At 37.7% G+C, this 26,501-nt stretch overlaps 1 protein-coding gene across 1 annotated transcript; it reads right to left on the reverse strand.

Annotated features, from left to right (window-relative positions):
• Positions 1-1,488: 1,488 nt before the first annotated feature.
• LOC129356597 (tRNA (guanine-N(7)-)-methyltransferase non-catalytic subunit wdr4-like) lies at positions 1,489-25,214 on the reverse strand. The gene is given in 12 exon segments (XM_055026170.1): positions 1,489-1,932; positions 4,859-4,928; positions 9,966-10,152; positions 11,699-11,763; positions 14,997-15,101; positions 15,377-15,437; positions 18,438-18,550; positions 19,343-19,475; positions 19,477-19,497; positions 20,502-20,642; positions 20,729-20,797; positions 25,073-25,214. Coding segments are annotated over 12 exon segments (1,278 nt in total). The 5' UTR covers positions 25,156-25,214; the 3' UTR covers positions 1,489-1,702.
• Positions 25,215-26,501: the final 1,287 nt, after the last annotated feature.

Consider the following 26,501-nt stretch of genomic DNA (forward strand, 5'->3'; position numbering starts at 1 on the left):
GATGACTGAGCTTCTTTCTCTAAGGGTTTGTGATTATTTGGGTTTAGCAAATCAATATTAAAATCCCCACAAACAAATTCTACCTTTTAAGTTAAAGCTGCATTACTAATTAAATTTAATTAATCTCTCTCCTTATATAACTTATAATTAGATTTTTTTCTTTTCCATGTAAAGTTCTACTGTTATCCATTATACAGTATCATTCATCACTCATTTTTTCCACCATTCTACATGGCTGCCCCTCCACCAGCCTTCTCATCTCGATTTATACAGTTCAACTATATCTGTCTAGATCAAAGTCAGCTCTCTTTTGGTACATATCCACATTTCAGAGATGGCAGTAACACTAAATGTTTGATCTGGGTCAGATACTTGATTTTGTTGAAGTTAGGGTTAAAATGTCACATTGTACTGATCCTCTGAGTAATAGTGGCAGTTGTTGAGTGTGATAATTGAAGTTGTTAACCAGATCAATTTCATCCTCTTTCCTGACATTTGTACGATGTCTGTCTTAAGTAATTTCAATTCTATTCATCATAGTTCACCATCGTAAAAGATTATCAGTGCTGCTGATGAAATATTAGTGTGAAAAGTCATTCAGACAGTAAAGAGTTCATACTATTTCACCTCCAGTAGGGCTAGTAATCAGTTAAATCTCTCCAGCTCCTTCATGTCTCTGACTAAAACCCGTTGCCTCCTCCAGTCCATGAAGCCTGGATCTTCTTGTTTCTTCAGGAATCAAGCTTTCCTAGCGATGTTCATTTTGTCCGAGTTCTGACCAAATGGAACACAGACAAAAAGGACCAGCGGTTCATGAAACATCTGAACCTCTCAACTTCTTCCCTTACATTAACAAGTTTCCATTTTCTGCTGATAAACCTCATAGTGATAGATAGCTGGTATGTTACTGCTGTTCCGTCCAAGAGGATGACAGGGTTCTACTGCCAACCTCTATTTCTCTGGCTAATAGAAAAGAAGCCACCTGTTGCTCGATGGAATTCCATAAATGATCATCTGTGGGCTCGTAAAACTCCGCTATAAGAGTACGAGCGAGTTTTAACGAGCAGACCGGTGATGAACACGTTCTTCTTCCCCATGAACTGCTCCAATTCCAACACCACGTTATCCACGGGTGTTATCCACTTATCCTTCTTGGTCTTCTGGAGTTTCAAAGACATAACCCCCTCAACCAAGTCCAAGACCGTTTTCTGCTGGGACCTGACATTGAAAAATTCCTGGACTTCCTGTCAGAGGACATTTCTGCTGTCATCCAAATCTTGCATGACCTGAGTCTTTTTTGTTTCCATCCTGAACGTATTTTGTTCTAAATCATTTGACTAGAATGTCTGGTTCTTTTGGGGAGGTGTGAATGCTAAGCTTATTCTGGTTCACCTACAAACCTCGTTTACCTGAACTCTGGTTTGGTTCCAATGAACTTTTAAGTTTTAGAGTGTGGCATCATTATAGAATCGAGGTTTGACATAGAAATGTTTAAAATAAAATATCCTTTATTATTCCCAGAGTGAAATGAAATGCAATTAAATGCACCAAACATACAATAATGATTAAACAGAATGTGTGTGGCTAATACTGGCTAACAGGTTTCTTTCAATGACTATGCCAAACAGAAAAAAGGTTTAATTTTGTTTAATGTTAAATAGTAAAAATAAACCACTGAATCAAACTGGCAAGGTGCACACATTCAAAGTACAAAACCTGAATGATTCTCTTTACTCTTGACTTCAGTAGAAGGCTGACTCAAAACTTCATCAGGTTTCTTCTTTGACTTCTTGTTGCATTTTACTTTCTGAGCTTTTGTCCTCTTCAGCTGATGCTCTTCAATCCGCTGCTGCTTTTTCTGCAGATACACTGACACGTTGTCAAAGCTCACTTTATACAGGTGCTCAAAGTGGTTTGTGACACTTGTGAAATCTGTCATGAAAAATAGAGCATGTGTCAGTGAAATGCAATTTTACAGGATAAACTAAACCCGAGTCATTGCAGCTATTTCCACAAATGACTTGAAACGTCTGATCAGGATTCATGCAAGCTTGGCTTTTTAAGAGTTGTTTTTCAAACTCTGCTCTTCAAGGCAACCTGGACTGTACATTATATATATTTTCCTGCTTTGGAACACATCATTTCAATTGAAGACTGATTAATAATCTTTTGCTGAACTGCAATCACGTGAAACATTGAGCCGTAAGGACCAGGCTTTGGAAACAAACTAAAGTTGCTCTTTGAGTAGCAAGTGGCTCTCTAACTAGTTGATGTGCGGCTCGGTTCGGCTCGGCTCGGCTCGGTTCGGTTCTACTGCAGGTAGTGAGCTTTTCCATTATTCTCTGGTCCTCACTACCGTCGGTGGGACGTGAGCGGCAGCAGCTGCGCTCAACTCTCTGCTGATGTTTGCAGCAGCACTCAGCAATGGAGAACCTTCAGGTTCTGGTTCTGATGGATTCAAATGAACCCAGACATTTCATTTTGTCTTATAGGAATTAATTAGGAGCCCAAACATAATGATAAAGACTGCTGATTATTTTGCTATACATATAAATATAATGACATTCTGGTATTTTATTTTTTTCCAAATGTGCAAGCTTTTAGATTTAGGTCAAAAGACGTAAACAAATATCCCCATCTGAACTTTTTTTGTTTTGTTTTTTAATTAGAAGGAAAAATAATAAACAGTATAAAAACAATAGGACTTTGTAGCGTTTGCTGCTTGGGCCTAATAAAATTCACATCACAAGCTAATATTATTTAGTTCAGGTGTTTCACACTGTCTCCACTAAACTGCAGCTCTGACAGTAATAAAAAGATAAATGGTTCAGTTGGGGTCAGCTTTCTGTCAGTTCTTCAGAGAGACGAGCTGCTACTCTGCTAAATCAGTCATTCTGCTCCAAAACGTAAAGTGTTCCTGGCGCTGAGTGTGATTAAACTCATAATTACACTCCTCTATACAGAGTAGCTCTCTTATAGCAGACAGCACGTTTAACCACAGTCCACAGTTAAATTATAAGTTTGGAGTCTTCAGTGATGTGAATCACAAGTCAATCTGTGAATGCGGTTGCTGTCAGGTCACTTCTGGTCCTGCGAATTCTAATCTTGAAGTAGGTGTGAAAATCTGAAAAACCTGACGCCGGACCTGCTGATGGAAAATGAATTTGGCAAGACGGACCAATTGAAGGTGCTCTAGTGGAAAAGCATTTCAAGATACCACACAGGACGCAGCTGGTAATGAGGAGCTACAAAGATTTTAAACCTGTTCTTTAAGCAACACCTATAATCATACAAAAAATAAAAATTCAAATGTAATTATTTGCAAGTTGACATGGAAAATTTGATAAAGTGTTACTCTGCTGCCATAAAACAGCTGGTGCTTGATGCTCGGGTCTAATCTTTAGGCCTTTTAACACTGCAAGGCCCAACCTTCCCCAACCACTGTGGACTAAGCCTGACTTCCAGCCCTGCTTGTGTTTGCATTGAGATGAGTCTTGTCTCAAAATTCCTGCTGAACCATCAGAGGCAGTCTCTCCAGAGACGATGGACACTTATTCATTCCGTATTGTTCGGCTGCTTCCGTACCTGCTTTTCAGCAAAGAAAAAAAAAAGATTTCAGCTTTACACTAACTAAATTAACTAAGGCTGCGTTCACACTGCAGGCTGAAGAGACCCAATTCTAATGTTTTTGACGTAATGGGACCTGTATTTGATCTTTTCATGACAGTCTGAACAGAACAGGTCAGATTGTTTTCGAATGTGACCCAGGCCACGAGGGTATCCAAAATGTATCCGATTCAAAATGCGACCTAAAGTTCAGGTCGCATTCATCCGAACTGAACATCACTGATATTTGACATATGTCACTATTCTGCATCCTGATACACGCAAGCAGGAAGAAAAGCAACAACCAGACTATAATGAGGATTAAATTGTTGACATGCTGCTCCGGTCGGACAACAACCTGAAATATGGAAGCTATGCTTCACCATTAGCCTCCATGTTTACTTCCACAAACACTGAGCACATCTTCCTTTGATGGTGGTTGGCAGAACACTGAGAGCGCTGACGCTATTGCGCCCTCTCCTGTGCATGCAGGACACTTTCAGGTTGTTTGCTTGTTCAGACTGCAGAAGACATACAAGTCACATATGTGCGGCAGTGCGAATGGCCCTGGCAAAAAAATTGGATTTGACAAAAAATTGGAATTGGGTCACTCCAGGCTGCAGTGTGAATGCAGCCTAAATTATCTATGTATGACCTGGACTTGTGCTTGGTGCTCCTGAGCCATCTTGCAGAAATTCCCCTGCTTGGAAAACCCCCTGTTAGAGTCTTGGCCCCTTTTGATCAGGGAGCAAGAAAAATGCTCCCTGATACCAAAACTTAGTCTGAAGTGGTGCTTGTAAATCCAGACTGCAGTGTAGCAGTCAGATCAACATTGAAACCAAGAAATCTGATTAAGCATCATCGGGTGTACCTTCAGGTTCATGCAGACCAGGAAGTTGTAAAATTATATATACTCAAACACAGAAACCAGGTTTGAACCCAGGTGGCCTGGTCCTGAGTACAAAAGGGGCTTTTGTCTAACTTTCCCAACCAAGAACTTATTAGAATCAAACCTGTCCTCTTTAACATGAAACAGACTATTTTCTTTTCTTAGCAAAGACAAATGACAAGACCATCTGTGCTGATATAGCAATCCAGTTTCACACATACAGTGACAACCTGCTGTCACAAGAGCTATGACCAGAACCAGAAAGCCAGAATCACTAAAAGCAGATTTGACAGACTCTGTCCCAGGGTGTTAATAAATTTGTTTCTTCTTCTTAGCCACACTATTGTTAGAGGTTGGACTTACTGTCAGGTGTGCCCCTTTGCGTTCTGATGATATCAGTCACTCTTCTGAGGTTGTTGTTCTCAGTGTCACACTAGAAGAAGAAGAACAAATTTGTAAGCTGCCTGTTTTGAAATAGATGGCATTAGCAACATTTATATTTTTCTAAACAGGTGAAATGGAAAATAATTGTTTTAGCTTAGTTAAAATCAGAGGTACACACATAGTACAATGACTGTACTCGGGTGGAAATTAGCACTCACTACTGGCCAAATGCAGGTAAAAGTATAAAGTGGTGTGGAGCAAAGCGCCCGCCACCATGGTGGGTTGACAATTTCAGCAGAAAAAAAATATAATTCAGTTTGACTGACTATCTGGAGTACAGACTGATGCACATATTGTTCATTTCTGGTGGCCCTAAAAAAAAAAAGGTATATTAAATATAATTTGTATCAACTGCGACAGCCAATTAGTTGATTTTCTTGATGGAAATTGGGCTTATCCAATGAAATTCCTCAGTCCTCCTTGGCCTTCTCCTCTTGTCCTCTCCAAGGTTATAAATAGCACCATTTCAACTAACTGGAGTCTGTGAAAAGTGAGGGGCTTTTTGTTTATGAAAACAAAAAGCGAAACAGCACGTAAAATGTGTCAAACTAACTGATATAATAATTACCACACAAATTTCGACCACTGGAGCAGATTGAGCAGTGGAGAAGGAAGGGGAATTAGATTCAGGTGTGTATGAGTTCGAGTAGAGGAAGCCAACGCCAAGTTAGCAGGCAGTCAGAAACACACTGGGATAACACAGAGATAATGGTGGATATGGAAATGAAGCCTTGGTGCAAATTCAAACTGAAAGACTCTTCAGTCTCACCTGCATCATCCAATTGTCACGTCACGCTCACCAACCACGGTGAGCGTTCGTGGTCCGGTCCGGTCCGTGGTCCGGTCCGGACCGGACCACGACCCGCCTCGAGATTTCAAGCTTGGCCACGGCCAAACACTTTGATGTTAAAAAAAGTAATTTGATAACTTTTGACCTTCACTGCCTCAAGACTATGATGACTGATTTTGATCTCCAAGCTGTAGGACGATCCAAAATGACTAACTTCCTGTTGGGTTTAGACCATGACTCCCAGAGACGCTTTTTTATGGCCTTTAAAAATATACAAGTGTACCAAATTTCATGTTAACCTTTAAAGGCATGGCTTTTGGTATTTAAAAAAAAAAGATTTCTAGGGGTCACCGTGGAGGAAATAAGCCACAGCCACCAAATATTGGACTGCATTCCTGTTGGGGGGTGGACAAGGCTCAATCACAGTGAGTTTGGTGCTGCTCGGGTGAAATATCTGGAATTAAGAGCCAAATGTATGGCACCGGCGTCACCTGTGCCATTCTTTGTGCTTCAAAGCAAGTGACACCAACTAGTTTTCCACAAGATTATATTGATTAGGTTAAGGGTGTCAGAGATTGAACTTTCCAAGTAAAAAAATTAAAATAAATAAATAAATCACTTCCTGTTCTGAGAGGGCAGCGCTTAGATGACATCAGACTATGACCACATCACTCATTCCAAGTTTGGAGCCAATTGACCTTTTTATATGAAAGTTATAACGTTTTGTTCTCCAGAGCAGTTTGGCCTCGGCCATTTATGATTCCACTGTAATCCGAAAATTTCAGTTGGTGAACAATTTTGGGAGAAGTTTGGAGATCTAGTGAAACTCATCCATGTGTTTATCTTTAGTCGCATTGATTATTGCAACAGCGTCTTCACAGGCCTGTCCAACAAATCAATCCTCCAGCTGCAGCTGATCCAGAAGCTGCTGCTCCTGTCCTCACTAAAACCAGGAAGATAGAGACATAACAGCAGTTTTAAAGTCCCTCCACTGGCTCCCTGTAGCTCAAAGAATAGACTTTAAAATACTGTTGTTAGTTTATAAATCACTGAACGGTTTAGCACCACAATACATCAAAGATCTGCTGTTGTTGTATCAACCTTCCAGACTCTCAGGTTCTGGTTCTGGTTCTGCTCTGCATCCCCAGAACCAGAACCAAGAGAGGAGAAACAGCTTTCAGCATCTATGCACCAAAATTTGGAACAAACTTCCAGAAAACTGTAAAACAGCAGAAACCCTGACTTCCTTTAAATCTCAACTAAAAACACACCTGTTTAGAATTGTATTTGAAATGTAATATGGAACAATGTATCGTTTATTCTATGATGCATGACTTTGTGTTTATGATGTAAAGCACTTTGAAATGCCTTGCTGCTGAAATGAGCTGTACAAATAGCTGACCCTAACCCTAACTGATTCCAGTTAATAATAGGTGATGGCAAAAATATTTGTGTCACCTGCAAAATTAACTAATATTAGTCATTTCAATACATTATACATTTCATTAACATAACAAAAACAATTTGGGGTCAGATATTCTGGACAGTGATTGCCCTGCTATAGAAACTCTTAACTCTTTACACAATCTAATGCCAGGGCCCTGATTCAATATTTTTCTAGTTTACTGAATAATATATGACCAGTGATGGTATGTTACTTTGAAAAAGTAACTTAAATCAGATTATTGATTACTCCTTGAAAAAGTAACTTAGATTACTGATTATTTGATTTGGAAAGTCACATAGTTACATTAAAAGTAACTTTTTTAGTTACTTTCAGCAGCTGCTAACAACACCACCTGTGAAAATGATATTGATCTTTCCCAATACTTGATTGCAAGTTATTTTATAATGGTAGCATCAACAATGTATCTCCACCCATGAGGTTGAACTAAAGAGAATCTTTTTTAATGGTTACAACAGTACAAAAAAAACGTAAGTAATTTGTGCGTGTTTTTGTGTCCCACTGTTGATTTTAAAGATTTTAAAGCCCCCATCCTGCCCCCAGCCTCCAGGTTGTGTGTTACGGTCCTGTGCTCACAGATCTCGTCCTGCCGCTCCACAACTCTGATGGCTGCTTCACAGATTTGTGACACTTATATAACTGTTAATAATTATAATGGCATTCAGTTGCTCAACTTTACGCACTCGTTCATTCGTGGCTGTTTTCACGTTTATTGCGCTGTTCAGATTAATCTCGATGTTTTCAATTTTCTGGATGGTTCGACGTCATTCACAGGTGACATATTAACTTGACATTAACAAAGACACAGCAGGACGGATCATCTGAGAAATGATGGACAGGGAGAGCCTGACTAAAAGTACCTTAATAACAGACAAATTCTGTGATTTCCAAGCCCACGTTTAAAAACGAGCCCAAAAGGGCACAACCTGCAACTCATTCATTTGAAAAAGACTTAAAAAAAAGCCCAAAGCCGCTTTGAATGATCGGACTTGGCGGCAAAAACTCAAAATCTTTTCTACCATCACAATGCACATTTCCCTCCATTGTTTACATTCCTGTTACTGATTTTGTCGCATAAAGACGTCAGTAACTCAACAAGACACATACAAGAAATGCAATTAAATAACAAAAGAAGACAGTAACGCAAAGTGGTTTCGAAAAGTAACTGTAGTCTGACTACTGGATTTGAAATAGCAATGCGTTAGATTACTCGTTACTGAAAAAAGTGGTCTGTATATGTCTAATGCGGTATTGTCTATTTACCCAAAAGCCATATTGACTCTCAGTATTTTATATTTATCCAGAAAGATTTCTAATTGGTTAGAGTTTTTCTAAAATGTTTTGAAAATTGCAGCAAAAATGAGACAGGTCTGTGGTTTGCAAAGCTGTGTTTAGTCAGTTTTGAGTACTGGGATGACTTTTCATCAGATTGGGAAATGTACAAAGTTGAATTGAAAGCATTTCTAAACATTGAGTGGTGATTCCTTTCTGTAACTACTTCCAAATCTTCATTCAACCTTGGGTGTGAGATACTTTTCACTAACTCAAGACCGACCTCTAAAGTTGGTCTCTACTAAAAACTGATTAGTTATTTGCCAATATAGTTTTCAATATCATATGAGGAAATAGTTTGGTAACGTATGTCTGGCATGATGTTTTAATGCATTCCAGATTCCCTTATTGTTTTTATTCTCCTCTAACTTATTTTTATAATAATCCTTTTATTGTAATCTTATTATACAAATTAATTATAGAAGACACAAGAATAAAATATCTGGTGCATGTTCTGTTCTCTGTTTTAGATATGTTCTGTATAGTAGGTCTTTCTTTTACAGGCATTTCTCAGACCTTTGGTTAACTATGGATTATTTTTATATACCTGTCTTTTTATATTCTTAATAGGTCAGTGCTTAATGTATAATGAAGTAAATATATAAATTGATTTTATGCCTTTACATCTTTTTTATTATACTTTTCATTCCATTCTTAATGCCATTAACTCATTTTTACAAACAATTAGGCTTAGGGTACCCTAAATCTGCCTCCTCACTCCTAATTCGCTTTTGTTTTGGGTATTTCCATATTTACATGAGTCAATTATTGTCATATACAATAAAAACTGGAAGGTGGTCAGTGATAAAACAAACAGCTAGTTATCTGCTTTTTTTTTTTTTTTTTTAAAAAGAAGCAAACATAATGTGAAAAACTACAAATCTTACTTCATATTCTTTTTAAATTTTCCTTTAAAAACAGTTGACTTTCATTAAACAAAAGGGGATTTGTTTGGTCACACAAGGAAAGACTGCAGGTGTCATTTGGAATACAATGCGTGTCACCAAAAGCTTCTTCAGAACAAACCCAACGGAGAACAAGCTCTCATGTCAACTTCTCAGCTGTAACCACGCAGACATGTGGGCATATCAGGGCTGGTCATGATGATCACGCTGTTTTTTTTCTATTGTTGCAGTTAAAGGTCAAAAGAGCAACAAAGTTGTACAAACTTGTGCATTTCTTGATCGAGCAGGAGATGAAATGCAAAGTTTGAACTTTATTATTTGCTTTCCAAACTGATGAAAAGCTTCTTATCGATGCAACAACTCTGATTGGACAAAATAAGAAATAAATACCAATCCTTTGACTGGTTCACAACCTCACTCCATAATTCACTGCTATTAAAACAATAAAATAAACATTCAGAAGAAGAATAGATATTAAAAATAAGATTATTAATTTGTTTATCTAGATGTGTGTAAGATTGAGTCCAACCATACCTCCCAGGAGTTTTTTCTGAATGTGTGGATTTGGAGTGGAACATCACTGGAGTCCAATAGCACCCAAAGCTGTCCTTTCATGTCAAAGCCTATGTCCATGGGGCGGTGGAAAAAGTGGAGTTTACTGTGAAATCTCAGCTTCTCATCACTGGTTTGCTCCAAGGTGAAAAGGTAAACGTGCATCAGTCTGAGAACACATACCAAATGTCAAAATCATAAAAGACTCTTACTAATTGGGCAATATGTGCTTTTGCAAGAAACATTGCTTGGCTTAAATTCTGTCATTGTTGTCTGTCTTGGTCTCTACAAACATGTTCCAAAAAAACTGATTTGTAATGTGACATTTGAAGCTGCAGGTCTGTTGCTGCAACAAATCAATCCTGTGGCTTGTCCACTTTCATACAACCCTAACCACAGGCTCAGAAGTTTGAAATTTTCACCAGTGGGTTGAATAAAAGGATGCAACCAGTGTTCAGACAGTCCGAACTGTGCTTCAGGAACAGTGTGGTAGGGGTCCTTTGCTTGTGTTCATGGTTAGGGAAGATACAGAACTTCTAGTCCAGGGGTGTCAAACTCCAGTCCTGGAGAGCCGCTGCCCTGCAGTTTTTCAATGTGCCACAGGTACAAAACACAGGAATGAAATGGCTTAATTACCTCCTCCTTGTGTAGATCAGTTCTCCAGAGCCTTGCTAGTGATCTAATTATTCTATTCAGGCACATCTAAATGTTGCAGGACACCGGCCCAGGACTGGATGTTGACGCCCCTGTTCTAGTCTATATCCTTCAAGTTCCAGAATTGACTTTGTACTGTTAAAAAACCTTTTTCAGCTTTTGGTGTACAAGATTGTGAAGGAATGTAAAGAAAAAATCATGTAGACTTCACACAATGTAACAAAAATAATGTAATTTTGGATACAATTGAATAGTGATGAATATGGCAAATGGTAAATTTTGTATTTGAATTAAGCTAGTTTACAGCATAAATCTGAGCCCTTTCAAGGGGTTTGGGGTAACCCAGAGCTCATAAATTTACCAGGCTTTGTTTTGCTATTCCAACACTTTTATTATTGATTTGGGGTAATAAGCTGCAGATTTGAAAGAAACACTTGATTACTTATCACTGCCACAACAAAATCCATAACATTGACTGTAAATGCTACAAAGAAAAATTATTTTCCATTTTCAACAGTCATGTCAGCTGCAAACTTCCTCCAGAATTTCTATACGACATGCAACAATTCTTTAGGAGAAGAAAGAGGGGCAGGACATAAGAATAAAGAAATCTTGAACCTGACATGCATATAACCCTTGCTTTGGAGACGACAACATTCATTATAAAAATATGGTTGAATAATAAATTACCCCAGAACTGCATTTTCGTTTCTCATAGGATGCATTTATGAACTTTTACTATTTGTATGGCATGAGACTTCATAGCAGTAAATAATCCTTAGAGAAACGTATTCCAGCGTAATATGGTGGATTGGATAGACTTGTCCATCCTAAACTTATATCTACGCCACTGCACCCTGCACAATTCCTGCCCAGCACTACTGCAGCTTGGTGGAGTAGGAAATTCAAACATGTTAACGGTTAGGGTTAGTTTAAGGGTCAGCCTGTAGAAATGAATGAAATAGGAGTTAAAGTCAATGCAAAGCCCTGTAAAGGTAGAAAGACACACTTGTGTATGCATGTGTGAGTAGAAAACAGATTTCCAGGGACCCGGCACTCACCCGTCACACAACACAGCTACATCATGGCCACCTGGGGAACTGCAGATACGAAACACAGCTGTGTTCTGGAAAATAAAGACAGATTTAAAGACTGAACTGATAGTATACCGACAGAAAAAGAAGCAGCAATCTTTCATTAAAAACAAATATTTCAGAAACTTAACGACATGCAAACATCGCCCTTTTCATTTATTTTCCATTTTATGGTCACTGATACAAAACAATAATGATATCAATATCAATAGAAATTAAAGCTGCAAGCAGCATTGGCGGCCGACACAGCTCAGCGCCGCAGTTATCTATGCTTAGTGGATATGGTTTTAATATTTCACAACATAGAGGGAGAAGCAAGATGAGTGACCCAACAATCTTCTGTATTTTCTCTTAGTGATGTCATTAATGTGCTGCCTGAAAAATCTGGTGCAACTTGATTAATGTATCATGGAGCTATAACTGTTCCAATAACGTAGGGGGCGCATTGATCTCAAAATTCCAAAATAATCCGCTTGGCATCGTTAGAGGTTAACGAAGATGACTCGCATCCAGTTTGGTTCAAATTGGATGATGCACGTGTGATTTAAAATCAGCGGCGTGTAAAAGGCAAGGAATTGGAATTCGCCATTCAGCCACACCCACATGGTTCAGACACCAGCCAGTGTTGACAGAAGAATTTAGTTCTGTCATTAAATACATGTCCAAAATTTGATGAATGATAGAGAAAAGGGAAGAGAACTGGAAAAAAAACAGGTGACTTTATGTTCAAAAGAGGTGAGGCTCATGTGATGCCACTAATGAACCGTCTGAAAGTCATCAGTGTTGGTCAGTACTGAGATAAAAGGCATGATAAAACTGTGATCTTGGGTGTGGAAGTTACTGGTGTTTACATGATGAATTGGCAGATTTTGAGACTTTTCTACACCCGCATGCTTTCATATACAAAAAAGATTTTGATAACTATTGACCTTCACTGCATCAAGACTGTGCTGAGTGATTCTGAAATCTGAATCGCACAACTTGTAGGAGGAGTTACAACATATACAAAAAATATATAATAACTGCTTCGATCCAAAATGGCCGACTTCCTGTTGGGTTTGGGCCACAACTCCAAGAAACTTTTTTTAAGTCCTGTCAAGACACGTGTACCGAATTTTATGATTGTTGGTCAAAGAATGGCTTGGGCCTAATTTTTGTTGAAAGATTTTTAGGGGGCGCCATGGACACATTCCTTAGATTTCTAGGAAAGGCCCAGCAGGAGGAATGCTGCAAATGTGGCGAGAAGGACAGCTGATTTCCGCCTGTAGCTGGAGGAAAGCAGGTGACCCAGATGTTGCAGGGTAAGATAATGCAGATTTATGTTTTCAACTACTATAAAACTTGTAGTGCCGAATATACATGCGTCAATTTTAGCCAGGGTGGTGTTGCAAATAACTTAGTGACAGATTTGCATGCTGGCGCCGCACATTCATCTTATATTCCAATGTATTTTCAGATGTTGGTAAACTGCAGCCTCCGAGTTGCAGGATGTCTCATCAGTGTCCATCTTCCTGACTGCCATTTGGTGTTTACCTTCAGGATGTCCAGAGACCTTCACCTTTCTGGAGCAGAAATCACATGAGCCCAACATGCTGATAAAACATTTGCTAATTAAAAAAAAATGTGGCTGATGTTCTTACAAAGTTAAAAGCAGTAATCTGCTTTTAATTTCTCAGTATGTTTAATTATGATTCATCTGATGTTCAATTTATATTGAACATCCAATTAATTAAGGTTACAAGTTTTGGAACCATTTTATGACTTTCCTACATTGAATATTTTCCAAAAAATACCAAAAAATAGAAAAGTGTGCAATTGGCCCCTTCAGCAAATCACAAAAGAAATGTTTGTATTTAAACAGTATCAATGTGAAAAGGCGAAAGAAACAAAGAATGAAATATATCTGCCATTTATCTAAGAAACAAGAATGAATCCTTAGTTCCTCCCCCCATTGTTAGAACAATGCTTCAGTCCAATATTTAGGAAGAGCAACAGCAGCAGTGCAGAATGGCACAGACTCTGTTAGAGCCACTGAAGTGAGGAGCCAGCTGTGGCTCTGCAGCACAAACAAAAAACCCTCCAATAAGTAAATACTTAAAGCAAGAGACATGGAAACCTTTTATTTACTTTCACTGCTCATTAGGGTGAAACACATGAACAATAAACATCACACTGCAGTTTGTTATTTTCTTACTTTGGCTGAATCATGATAAAATGCCTCATTATGCCTTTGAAATCAAAACTAGCAAAACTGAATGTATTGTTTGATAGACTTAGCTTTGTTTTTCTCAAAGGTAGCAAATATTTCAGTCATCTTTAGCTCTCTAACTAATATGTTAATGAGAGAAGAGTTTGAAACAGGAGGGGCTGATCGTTACAACCAGCTGACAGTTCAGTGTGTCGGAGCTGAGAGCAGAGACACAGAGCAGACAGAGCATTTATTTATTTTCATCTCCAACATAGAGCCTCCAAGATTTTGTAAATGTGTAGCAGATATTAGATCAGTGACAGTGAACAAAGTCGTATCTAAAAATTTTAATTGCTAGTCAAGCTAATACAGCGGTGGTTGATTAGCTAATTTAAACACCTGCTTTACTGAGATGATCAGTAAAGTCAGTTTGTTGCATTTTTATTTTCAGCTGAACCAAAACACACCTTATTCCACAGCACATCTATATTTTAAGTTTGTCAAAGCCAAGCAAGCAACTGACATACTTCCCTGTCACGCATTTATTTTTTTCCTTAATTAAAACTTTTTTTGACTTTGTTATCCAGTCATGATGTAGATAATTCAACTACCCTTTTTCTTTCATATACGGAGCATATACTTAAGTGTGGCAGGGAAATTACGTGGGTGACGTCATGCTGCAAGGGGTCTATAGTTTTAAATAGAGCTCATTTAAAAATATGCCAATATATATCGTGTATCATGATTTTGCAAAAATATATCAGGATGTTAGATTTTTCTCATATCGCCCAGCCCTAGATAAAAGTAGTGGAATTTAATGTGAAAGACCAACAAAAAGTGGTACACAATAGTGAAGCAGAAAGAAAATTATATATAATTAAAAAAATAAATAAACTAAAAGACAGAATGCAGAGATTTAAAATATTAGACAATCATTTAACTATTATTTAGCAAATAAAAATTTACTTATTCTTTGTAGCTTAAAAAACATTAATAAATGATAATCTATTGTATTTGATTTAAAATATTTAATGAGCAATACATATTTTTTTTGCAGACAATATTTGATCTTCTTACATTTCCTTTGGCAGTATCAGAGCATAGCTTGTCTTCAAGCTGTCCAAGGTCCCAGTTTTGCAGTTTGCGACCAGACTCAAACTCCCACAGCTTCACTGTTCCATCCTGGCAAATATAAATTTCACAGGCTCAATTTTACAGCGCTTTATGATAAAAATCAGCATTAAATCCATGGTCTCAGATTTTTACAAGTTTAAAAAAAACAAATGCAAGTATCCAAAACAAGTGACGAATGCATTTTACACCCCAAATTTTTATAACTCCTACAACTCTCAGTTGAAAGTGCATGTCTGTAAAACCAAATGTACTATCAGTGTTGCAAATAAGAGATTATCTAAGTGCATAGCCTAACAAAGGGAAACACACACATGCATACATACCCCTGATCCGGACAGCAGCCAGTGTGGATGTCTTTTTGGGATCTCTAGCGTGCTGACAAACCTGATAGAAAGAACGACACGACTTTATTTTATTAACACAGCACCTCCACACACCACCACAGAGCAAACATGTCAAATTTAACAGATTTACAGAGTTAAGATTTGCTTTGCTTGCATTCATATCCAAGCTCAAACAAATTTGATGATAACATTCATTGAATTATTTAAAGTTCAAAAGTTTTTGTAAATCTGATGCAAAGTAGCAATTGTTGTGGGCTTTAATTAAAAAAATAGATGCTAAAACAATGAAGTTCAAGCAGTATCCAGTATTTTCCATCAATATAATGTAATTTTACATCACAGTCAAGTAGATATGTTACCTTCAGTCATTACAGAAAGAAGATTTCTGCATGTGAAACATGACCTAAGTAGTAGAGCAGAGCCCCTGCTCCTACAGTTCAAGGGAGCCAGTTGAGGTGGCATTTGCTCAGGATGCCTCTTGGTGAGATGTTCCAAGCATGTCCCACCAGGCAGAGACCTAACATAAGACCCAGAACACCTGGGGGGACAATTGCCTCTTTTCCACCGGCTCTACTTCAGCAGTCTGGCTCGGCTGCTAAGCTTGGCTCTATTTCGGAGTGACTGCGTTTCCACTGGCCCAACTCGGCTCTGTAGCAGGGATTCCCTGGAGGAGTTGCAACAAGTGGCTGAGGAGAGGGAATCTGGGCCTTCTTAGTTAGGCTGCTACCCCCATGATCTGACCCCGGATAAGCATAAGACAAAGGATGGATAACCAGAAAAGCAATGTGACTTTGCAATTTAACGCCTTGAAATTGGCCCTATGTCTCGTTAAGAAACTCCCGGTCTTTCCAATACTCTACCTTTGACATCGTTCATAGGACTGTTGCACTGAAAAGTAGTTTGTATGATAAGTTCAGCAGACACACAATTTTAGCAGACGTTTACTTATTTCCACTGGCACTAATCTTAAAGTGAGTGGGGAAGTCGGAGGACAGGACTGCTCCATGAGGAAAAAGCTTGGCTTGCAGCTCAGATGAGGAGCTTTGTGGAAAACACAAAGCTTGATGAGACCAGGCGTTTTGCACACCATAATTACTGCCAAGGGAAATTCAAGGATTTTTCAACAAGCATAAAATCATTAAATAAATATTACAGGTTTGTTTTTGATGAGGGAATTACCTTATGACACAATGTATAGCTCAAAAATGTTGAGCTATACGTTTTATAGCTCAACTATATCTAGAAAAAGTATAGCTATTATACTTTTTATAGTATAATAATTATACTATACTATAAAGTGTAGCTACTATACTATTTAGTATAGCACTGCCCCATTCAAGGTATGCAAATTTTTTGCATGCAATGCCTTTGTTAATTAAAAAAACCCACAAAAGCTTTGTTACAATTATGATTGCAATGATTGATTAAATTCCAATATCTTGATTATTAAAATTATGTTTATGATTTAGGGCACTGCGTCCCAGTGAGATAATTAGGGATAGGGTTAGGGTTAGGTAAGCTCAAATCCTGATTTGAGCTTTCTCAACTCAGGATTTGAGAAAGCTATCCGTTATGGAGTCTTCTAGGATCTGCTGAAATTGGCTAAAAATTGCAAAATAGGAGATAGATCCAAAATAATGAGGCGGTGTGCCTGTGATTTGGATTTCAATTGGAATGATAATAGATTAAAGATATGGATCTCAAAAGGATTAACTACCTATTATTCATTTGTCCACAAAGGGATATTCAGAGTTTTGAAACCTTACAGAAGGATCATGGCCTGGAAAAAGATTATTTTTTCAGGTACTTGCAGGTGAGACATTATTTTAAGAGAAATTTTAAAGAGGTGTTGAGAAAAAGTCATTCAAGTTTTATGGGGGTATTTCTATCACTATTTAAGCCCAGACAGCAGAATTATCTCTAAATTCTATAACGCCATACAACTATCTAAACATGAGAATACAGAATACATAAAGAGGAAATAAGAAAAGGAAATTAAGGTGATAATCTCACAAGAAGGCTGGGCAGAACTGCAGTGGGTCTCAACCAGATCAAGCACAAGGCGGGAGTTTTGCTGGAAAAACGTCACACAATTTTTTGTTCCACGCATTCAGAGACGATATCAAAAAAACGGGGACCATATTGGGAAGAGTTCCATAAACATATTGAAAATATATTTCATGTAAACATTCCATTCAAATGTGAAACGGTGTACTTGGGCAACCTACAGTTGGAGACATGGACCAATAAAAACTACTGGCAGCCAGTAAGAAAGCCGTCACAAGTAAAATGGCTAAAACCAGATCCATCCACTATCAGTGAATGGCTTGATCTTGTTTTTTATGGCTTGAACAGATTTATGTTATAGAAAAGATTCATTTTTCCCTCCAAGTTGACAAAAGGAACATTTTACAAGAACGTGTGAGTTTTCTTTTTACAATGAATCAAGACATTTAAATTGAAGGAACATGAGGCAGATTTTAAAAAGGTACAAAAATGCTACAAACATTTGAACCATAACAGCATTCCATCAAATCATAAAAAATAAATGCCACTAATGGGCATAAATAGTCAAATGCAAGTCCAGAAATATCAAAATATTTGAATTGTAACAGATTCTCCATTCGGTTTTTCAGACCAAATGGACTGAGTATGTAAAACCCAGTAGATCTGTCTTCATTTGACTGTACTTGTGAAATATGTGTTCTTTGGTTTTTATAGCTTAAGGTGGTGCAATCCCCACTTATGTTCAATTTTGTTATCGTTCACAACTAAAATTAGTAGCAGTCTGTAAAAGAAAATACCAGAGAGGCAGTATGGACAAAATCATTTGGACTCTCTGCTTCTGTCCTCATGTTTGACCTTAAATAGGTAACGCTGTAATTAATGAATGAGATGGATATCTGTCTTTCTAAATTAAAAAAAAAGAAATCCACCTACACAACTGTAAATCTCATATGAAATTACACAGTCAAATAGTTTTATTAGTTATCCTAGTAAGTACAGCTAGTTCTACTTTTTTTAATGTAGGTGTACTCACTGGTGATGCCCTAAGCAGTAAGACTGGATATTGTAAGGAGACCTGCGATGGCTCACTCTGATCTTCTCATCACGGTCAGCTGTAATGATGTATCGGTCATCTGCAGATATGGTCTAAAAGACAGAGAATGGAGCAGTTCGTCACCACTCCCTGTTTAACCCATTCAAACTTAACCACTAACCCTCAAAGTAAAGCTGACAAGAGCAGAGCAAAATCAGCTGGCCGAGGCAAGTTTCAACCTTGATGGCAAACCAAAAGAAAGTTGCTATCAAATTTAATTCTGTTTTTATTCAGTATATCAATTTGCTTGAGGCTGACATTTTTAAAGGCTTAATGTTCTGGGGACGACCAGATGCACGTTAAACTAAGCCCCAAAAATTCTATCTAATGGCAATGCTTATGAAACGCCACTCAAAACTTACATACCGGTAATTCAATTCACTTTCATTCTAATCTATTTATAATATTCAAACAAATAATAAAGAGAACCAAGTTTTGTTACTTTGTTTCACAATATAAGTTCTGTAATACTTAGCTCAAAGTAAATAAAAAAATGAATCAGTGCTTTGTTTAAAAAAAAAATATATATATATATATATATATAAACATACTGCTCTATCAATCTGTAATTGTATGATCCCATACTAATTTATGCAGTTTCTTGTAAAGATATAAAATCAGTAGTTGAGGTACAAAAACTTATTATAGAAATATTATAGAAGTAGAAATAAGTCAGCATTCAAATTTTCATGATGAGCTACCTAATTTTTTTGTCACCACCAAAAAACAACTAATTAAACGCAAGTGTTCATACAAGATGGAGATAGGTGGACATATTTATAGAGATTGGTTGAATGTTAAACACTTATCTTAAGCCCTCATTGTCCATAATACGTGATTCTTACCACAGCAAGCAACATCGAAAGGTGACCCATCTTCAGCTCACCGTCCTTCTCTGGTTCAACCACAGAAAAGGAATAAACATCTCCAGACTTGTCCGCCACCAGCAGTTCATCTTCACCCTGGCTGAACACTAGTTGATGTGCTCCTAATCACCCACCTGTGGGTGATTCAAACACATTCAAATTTAAAAACACTTTATTGATCCCAAAGGGAAATACATCTCGTTTTAAACATATTAATTCCAGAATAGCAGTCTGTATTATAGCGAATCCGAGGAAGCCTTTGGCTGAAGACACTCTGTTTTCCCAAAACATTCTCATGAAGAAGATGGTCAGAGTCCATAATTTTCTTGGGGAGTGGGAGGGACGGACAGCAGAGCTGCTCTGCAACCTCCGCCTTTAAGGGCTTGCTTCAAGAGGAGAATTGTGGAGCATCTTTGCTGATTGGGACTTTGATTGAGCCCGGAGAAATGTATCACTTTACTGCTACCATTGGTTGTTTATTTAAGAAACAACAAGAGCACAACACTAGCAGCCAACTAGCCAAACCAGAAGGTCACCACAACACCGAGTTGGAATTTAAATGTTAGAAAAAAAAATACAAACCTTGACAATGACTTTGGACAATCAATTAAAAAAAAGAGTCCCTTGACCACCAATTGGAGTGTCAGATGTGAAAGCACAGCAGAAACATATGTAGGCACTGACTGATGAGGTGAAGATGCTTTGTTTGTAGAAAGAGCAGAGAAGGAAGGACAAGCAGTTTAGCGACCTTAGTGGACCTTGAGAACAAATGACATCGTCACCACTGGATTTTCCATTAATCCCAGGTCGTGTGCAAAAGCACTGAATGCATGCAATGAAGGGGAACAACAGGTGGCAGTATTTATTAAGACAAAAGGCATTGAGCTGGATTATAATAATGTGAAACGCTGACATCTGATACCCAGAAGTAACAGAAAGGTTAAGCCACACAAGATCGCTCCTAAAACAGAGTAAGACGCTCAAGGTCATGTCAATATCAATAATTCACTTGAAGTTTCTGTCCTATCTGATAAAACAAAGAAGAATGGGGCAAACTGCCTAAAAAAAAATAGCTGCGTACAGAGGAGTAGATCATCGCTGTCCAGACTTAACTAACACAGAAACTTCTAATGTTTACCTGATGCTAATGCAACGCCATGAAGGTTCACACTGAAACAGGATCAGTCGTTTGGTGTCATCAGTTATTGCCATCAATTTTCCAGATGAAGACGCTGCAAAAGCAAGGACCGTGTCACTTCCGGTGTCCTCTGATGCGTCACTGAAGACAGAAAACATAAGGCTATTAAATTAGCACCACCTCTGATATTAGTACACATGGTTGGTTATCCAAAGCACCCTCTTTACCTGCTATTTACATCTTTTACTTTTTTTATCCTCTTTTGAGCACGGCTGCAGTCAAACACAAATGGTTCTCTGCAAAAGAGCACAGAAATGTTCATGTTTTTACATTTTGAATCATTGCTGTCATAGTGACACATAAAATGATGATCACTTAAAAGTATTGGCAGCAGAAAGCAGTACAGTACAGCACCAGCTCCATAGTTTCTTCTATCCACTTTGGAAACTTCAGGCAGAAATAAATAAATATTCTAGATTTAGATTGTTGTGAGATAAATTGAATCAAATTTCCCTGTTAGACAGAAACTATTTCTATCACTATGTGCTTTCTGAGATTTAATGTGAAGGTCAACACAAGCACTACAGTCAAACCCTTCCAGCTCACCTGGCAGTTCCTAAACATAACTGGACAAAGGAGGAGAACAAAGATACAATGTGGGTGTATCACTACTGTGACAAGGTGTGTGGTGACTCCTGAACACTGTGAGCTGCTGTAACTTACGCTTACCAGAAAATGAATTTCCTACCATCCCGGTCGCAACAAGTCTATAAACAGTGATGAATATTTCAACAGAAGAAGTTGGAGCTATCATCAAGGGAACCCAAACTGGAAAGCGCCAGCACTGAAAGGCCAGACATGCTTCAAAACTTCTGAATCAAGAAGTTTATAGATGCACGCCACCAACTTGGTGTTCAAATATAATCTAATGCTCCTGTTAAGAAAATTTAAGACAAGGTCCTCCAGCTACAAGCCTGAAACAACACACACACACACTCACACACACGCACCTCATCACATTCTACCGATTGACTTGCAAACAGGAGTCTGGTAAAAATGGAAATCTGGGCAGATGGCTTCCTGTATAAGTTCACTGATTCCGATATAGCAGTTTAGACCTCTGTTTTTGAGCACCAAAATATTTAAATCATTAAAACTGAAATCCTTATATTTTCCAAATTTCGAACAACGCCGAATATGAAAGTGGAAAAAGCTGATACTGTAGCCAAGCTAACGGCGCTAAGATGTGCTCTGCAATTGTCAACCAGGAATATGCAAAGGAGACTTCATTGTCATTGTTAACCAAAAGAAAAATCTCCTCCAATGCCCATCAAAACATGGACACCACCATCAAGGTAATTGTGTCCCGCAATTAGGAAAACAACAACTCGACAATGGAACCCATTAATAAGCTGACAAACAAGATGGATGACTTCAGGTTTGAGAACAAACGACATGAAATCCTGTTTTCAGACAGAACATGTGTTCTGAACATGTGTGCTCTTCCCCCACAAATCTGGCTTTGGTGGTTGACAGGAAAATGATACTTGTCTTTCCAAGTATTTAGTAAAGTATTGTCTTTACACTTGTGCCAAGTGTAAAGTTTGGTGGAGGTTGTTTGTCAGGAGCTGGGCCTGGCCCCTTTGTGCCAATGAAAGGAACTCTGAATGCTTTAGCATACCAAGACATTTTGGACAATTCCATGCTCCCAACTTTGTGGCAACAGTTTGGAGCTGGCCCCTTCCTCTTCCAAGATGACTTTGCACCAATGAACAAAACACACAGTTCATATAGACATGGATGGCAGAGACTGGTGAGGCTGAACTTGACTGGTTGGCACAGAGTCCTCACCCAACAGATCACCTTTGGGATGAATTAGAGCAGAGTCTAAGAGCCAGACCTTCTTGTCCAACATCAGTATGTGACCTCACAAATGCGTTTCTGGAAGAATGGTCAAAAATCCACATAAACACACTCCTAAACCTTGAGGACAATAAAGGAAGAGCTAAAGCTGTTCAGGCTGCAAAGGGAGGACCAGCATCATATTCAATTTGATTCCTGAAATTGATGACAATTATTGTCGAGATCTGCTCCTTGACAGCTAGCTTTTTCTTGTTCATCCTTTGTTTGTGTGTGATTTTCCCTAATCACAATCAGCTGTTTCAGTTTGTTGATTATCTCCCGCCTGTATTTAAGTTCTCTCTAAGTTCTCCCTTATTGGGGCAGATTCTTTGTTGGTGCTTTGTGAACCTGGGTGATGCCAAGCACGTTTCGATGCACGGCTGCTTACTACCTGTTTTGGCATATTAAAACGCCTTTACCTGCTCATGCTGGTAAACCGCTACATGATAATTATGAACAGATATTTGAGGTAGACATTACCAGAAGAATTAGATAAAGCATTAGGTGCTATATCCAAAGACAAAGCAGCAGGCTGCGATGGCTTGACAAGTGACTTTTAAACATTTTTGGGTTTTACATCCTTGTGGTTGGAATGTTTACAGAAATATTGGAAATGACTGTCTAATACAAATTATGCCCACTCTATGATACAAGGTATTATCACACGCATTTCTAAACCCAGAAAAGATCCAACTCTACAAGATCATTTATGATCTATAACAGTATTAAATAATAATTACAAGCTCCTGACACATTTATGCCCAAAGGCATATCCCAAATTAATTCTGACACTCAGTCTGGATTTATAAAAGACCATTCTATAAATAATATTTGCCTTATTTTGAACCTAACTGAATGTAACCACTTAGTTGAAAAGAAAGGTTTGGTATTTTTAGACTTTTATAAATCCTTTGAAATAATAGAACACAAATTTATGTTCAAAGCTTTAGATTTATTTGGGCTTGGAAATAAATGTATTAATGTAATGAAAACATTTGACAAAAAAACCCAAACATTTCAGTGCATCTTCCACATGGTATTCATAAAATGTAGAATTAAAGGTATAAAACAAGGATGTGCAACCTTTCCTTTCTGTTTTTGCTCCTTTCTATTTGCCAAATTGAGAATTCAAAATGCTCACTTTGGTAAATTATCTGTGCTTTGCACAGATAATTTAACGACAATCAACAACACAACCATCTTCATAAACAGCCTGAATGAAATTCCAAAACTTTTCTAATTGATTTAAACCTTTTCAAAGGCTTAAATTAAATGTCAACAAATGTGAAATAAAGGACTGTCCTATATCTACTGCTTTTAATATTCCTGTAAAATCCAACTTCAAAAATCTGGGTGTGCATATAAATGGAGATAAGCCTTAATATTTGCGAGAAACTTTAAACATGCAAGACTCATAAAATCGATAGATAGATTTATCTATTAATTTATCCACTTGGACTTATTCTCTGCAGAGTATTTCTGAGTCGATTAGTGCATCATTTCACCAAATATCAGCTACAACAATGAACAGAGGATCTCTAACAAGTTCATGCGAAACTTCACTACATTGATGTTGTTATTTTCAGTCCTAACATTTCATTTTGCAAGCTTTTAGGAATTGTAGAGGGAGCCTGGTAGCTACAAAAGCTAACAGAGATGTTAGCTTAACGTCAAAGGAATGAATTACTCGCTCAGTTGGTTGATTCCATAGTTCTCTTGTTAGAAAGACAATTATGTCCGAGTTGAACAACTCAGCTCTTTTTTTTAAATTAAGTAAATTCATAATTGAAATATTATGTAGAAGAAATCAGTCATTTAGCAGGAGCACAGTGCTAACTGGTTGATGTTAGCTCACAAGCTGAGCTTAACGGTGTTTTTTGATGCATTTATACTGCATCGTTTTCACTTCTAACATGGATACTTTTTTAGTTTTAAGTTTGTTATTCTAACGGTAAAATTTCTTACTGCTGCTAGCGTTGACTTGCTAACAGTGTTTGCGAAACGACTCAGCAGAAACACATAATAAAAACCATAATAATAAACCACCATAATAATGTAGACCCAGCTGCTCCCCTCAGGCAAAACCTTTCTAACCTTAGTTTACTGTACAGAAAATAACATAACATTTCTAACTGTTTACAGTGTTGCGCATTTTCGCCAATAAATACAGATTCTCCACTGGTGATTGGAACCATCCTTCTTCGACTGTTGATGCGAAATCTTTCTGCCGGTCTACAGCTAGCCTGACGCTACATTAGCATGTTTGTGAGACGGCCACGCACGTGGTAGCCGCGCTATTACGTAAAATGGACATCAGCCAATGAAACGCGACCCGTGGACGTGGGAAGGTCCATAGAGGCTGGTCTGCCCACGACGTTAACATATGGTCAATGAAATGGTGCGTGTGTAAATCCAGCCTATTGTCAGAGGTTAGCCTTCCCAAGAAGATATCTGTAATGCACTTTGATTACTTTACCCTTCCTGTGGTACATCATGAAGGAGTCAGCGATGAACAATTTTATATTTGGTCGTCAAGAATAAATTAGACCTTTTGCTGTGGAAACTGTTACTGACTCCAGCTCTTTTTCTTTGGCTATCCAACAAAAAGAACGGAGAGATATAAAGAGCTAATACAACAAAAAGTCAAGAACAATTAACTCAAGTCCAACCTGGGCTCTTTGGTGTGGATCGCTATGAGTTTGCTGCTGCAGGTTGACAGAAACCATTCCCCACAGAAACCCAAACAAGCCATTGCTCACTGAACCGAACTGAATGCTCTTAGTTCGTGTTTTCCACGTGGAGAATGCGGGAATGACCTCCACAGGAAGTACATCACGGTTACTTGCAATGTCACGTCCGCTTTGGGCCTGTCAAAGCACATATCACTATGGCAAGCCATTTTAACATAAATTCGGATTCGTCTGACTATCCGTAATTACATTCTGGATATCTAAAAATGCATTTTGACTATCTGGAATAGCAATTTAAGATATCTTTATTTACATTCTGACTAGACAAAATTCCTTTCAAGATGTCTCAAATGACGTCACTGGATCTGTAATTTGACAGATTATCAGAGGTCAGAATTACAATTTTAGATATCTGAATTAAGCATGATGTGAAAGCCATTTTGTGCTGTTCAAACAGTTGCCTGCAGATTTTTATGTTTCCTGCACATTCTGACATGGATACTTTTTTAGTTTTAAGTTTGTTTTTCCACGTCTTCTAACGGTAATATTTCTTACTGCTGTTAGTGTTGACTTTAATGGCACAAATTAGAAAGAGCTCGGCAATGTTGGAAATGCGGAGAACTTTATAAACTATAAGACTGCTAATGATATCTGCAAAAAAAATCCTGTTTATTCATTTCCAATGAACCGAATGCACTTAAAACATAAAATGTTTCATTTTGTGTTTTAAGTTTTTATTTTATGTTTATTTCAAATGTCTTTTTCTGTTTTCTCTATTTTTCATTGTTTTATTAAACTTACATATTGCTACACAAGTCAGGAACGTTTGGACTATACAGAATACATATTCAGTATATCAGGAATGTCATTTTGACTAGTCAGAATGTTAATTTAAGATATCTAATTCATTTAGAGATATCTTGAATTGTAATTTTGACTAGTCAAAATTACAATTCAAGATATCTTTAATTTTGTCTAGTCATTATTTGTTTTTAAGATATCCATAATTTCATTTTCACTAGTCAAAACTACACTTTTCCTATCCAAAAATACATTTAAGATATCTTGAATTAGAATTATGAGTAGTCAAACTACAATCCAGATATCTTGAGTTTACTTCATGACTGGTCATAATTTAATTGTACATTTCTGAAATGTGTATTTCAAATAGTCAGCAATTCATTGTAGATATCTTCAATTGAAGTCTTCATGCAAGTCAATGGGAAATCTGACGTCATTTCGACTAGTCAGAATGTCATTAGAGATATCTTAAATAGGTATTTTGTCTAGTCAAAATTTATTTAGCGATATCTTAAATTGCTAAAACGTCTAGTCATAAAACAATTTGAGATATCTGAAATGTAAGGCAAAACCGAATTTATGTTAAATCGGCTTGCCATACATTCTC

Source organism: Poeciliopsis prolifica, unplaced genomic scaffold (assembly GCF_027474105.1).
Source record: "Poeciliopsis prolifica strain line A6 unplaced genomic scaffold, Auburn_PproV2 SCAFFOLD180, whole genome shotgun sequence".
NCBI lineage: Eukaryota > Metazoa > Chordata > Actinopteri > Cyprinodontiformes > Poeciliidae > Poeciliopsis > Poeciliopsis prolifica.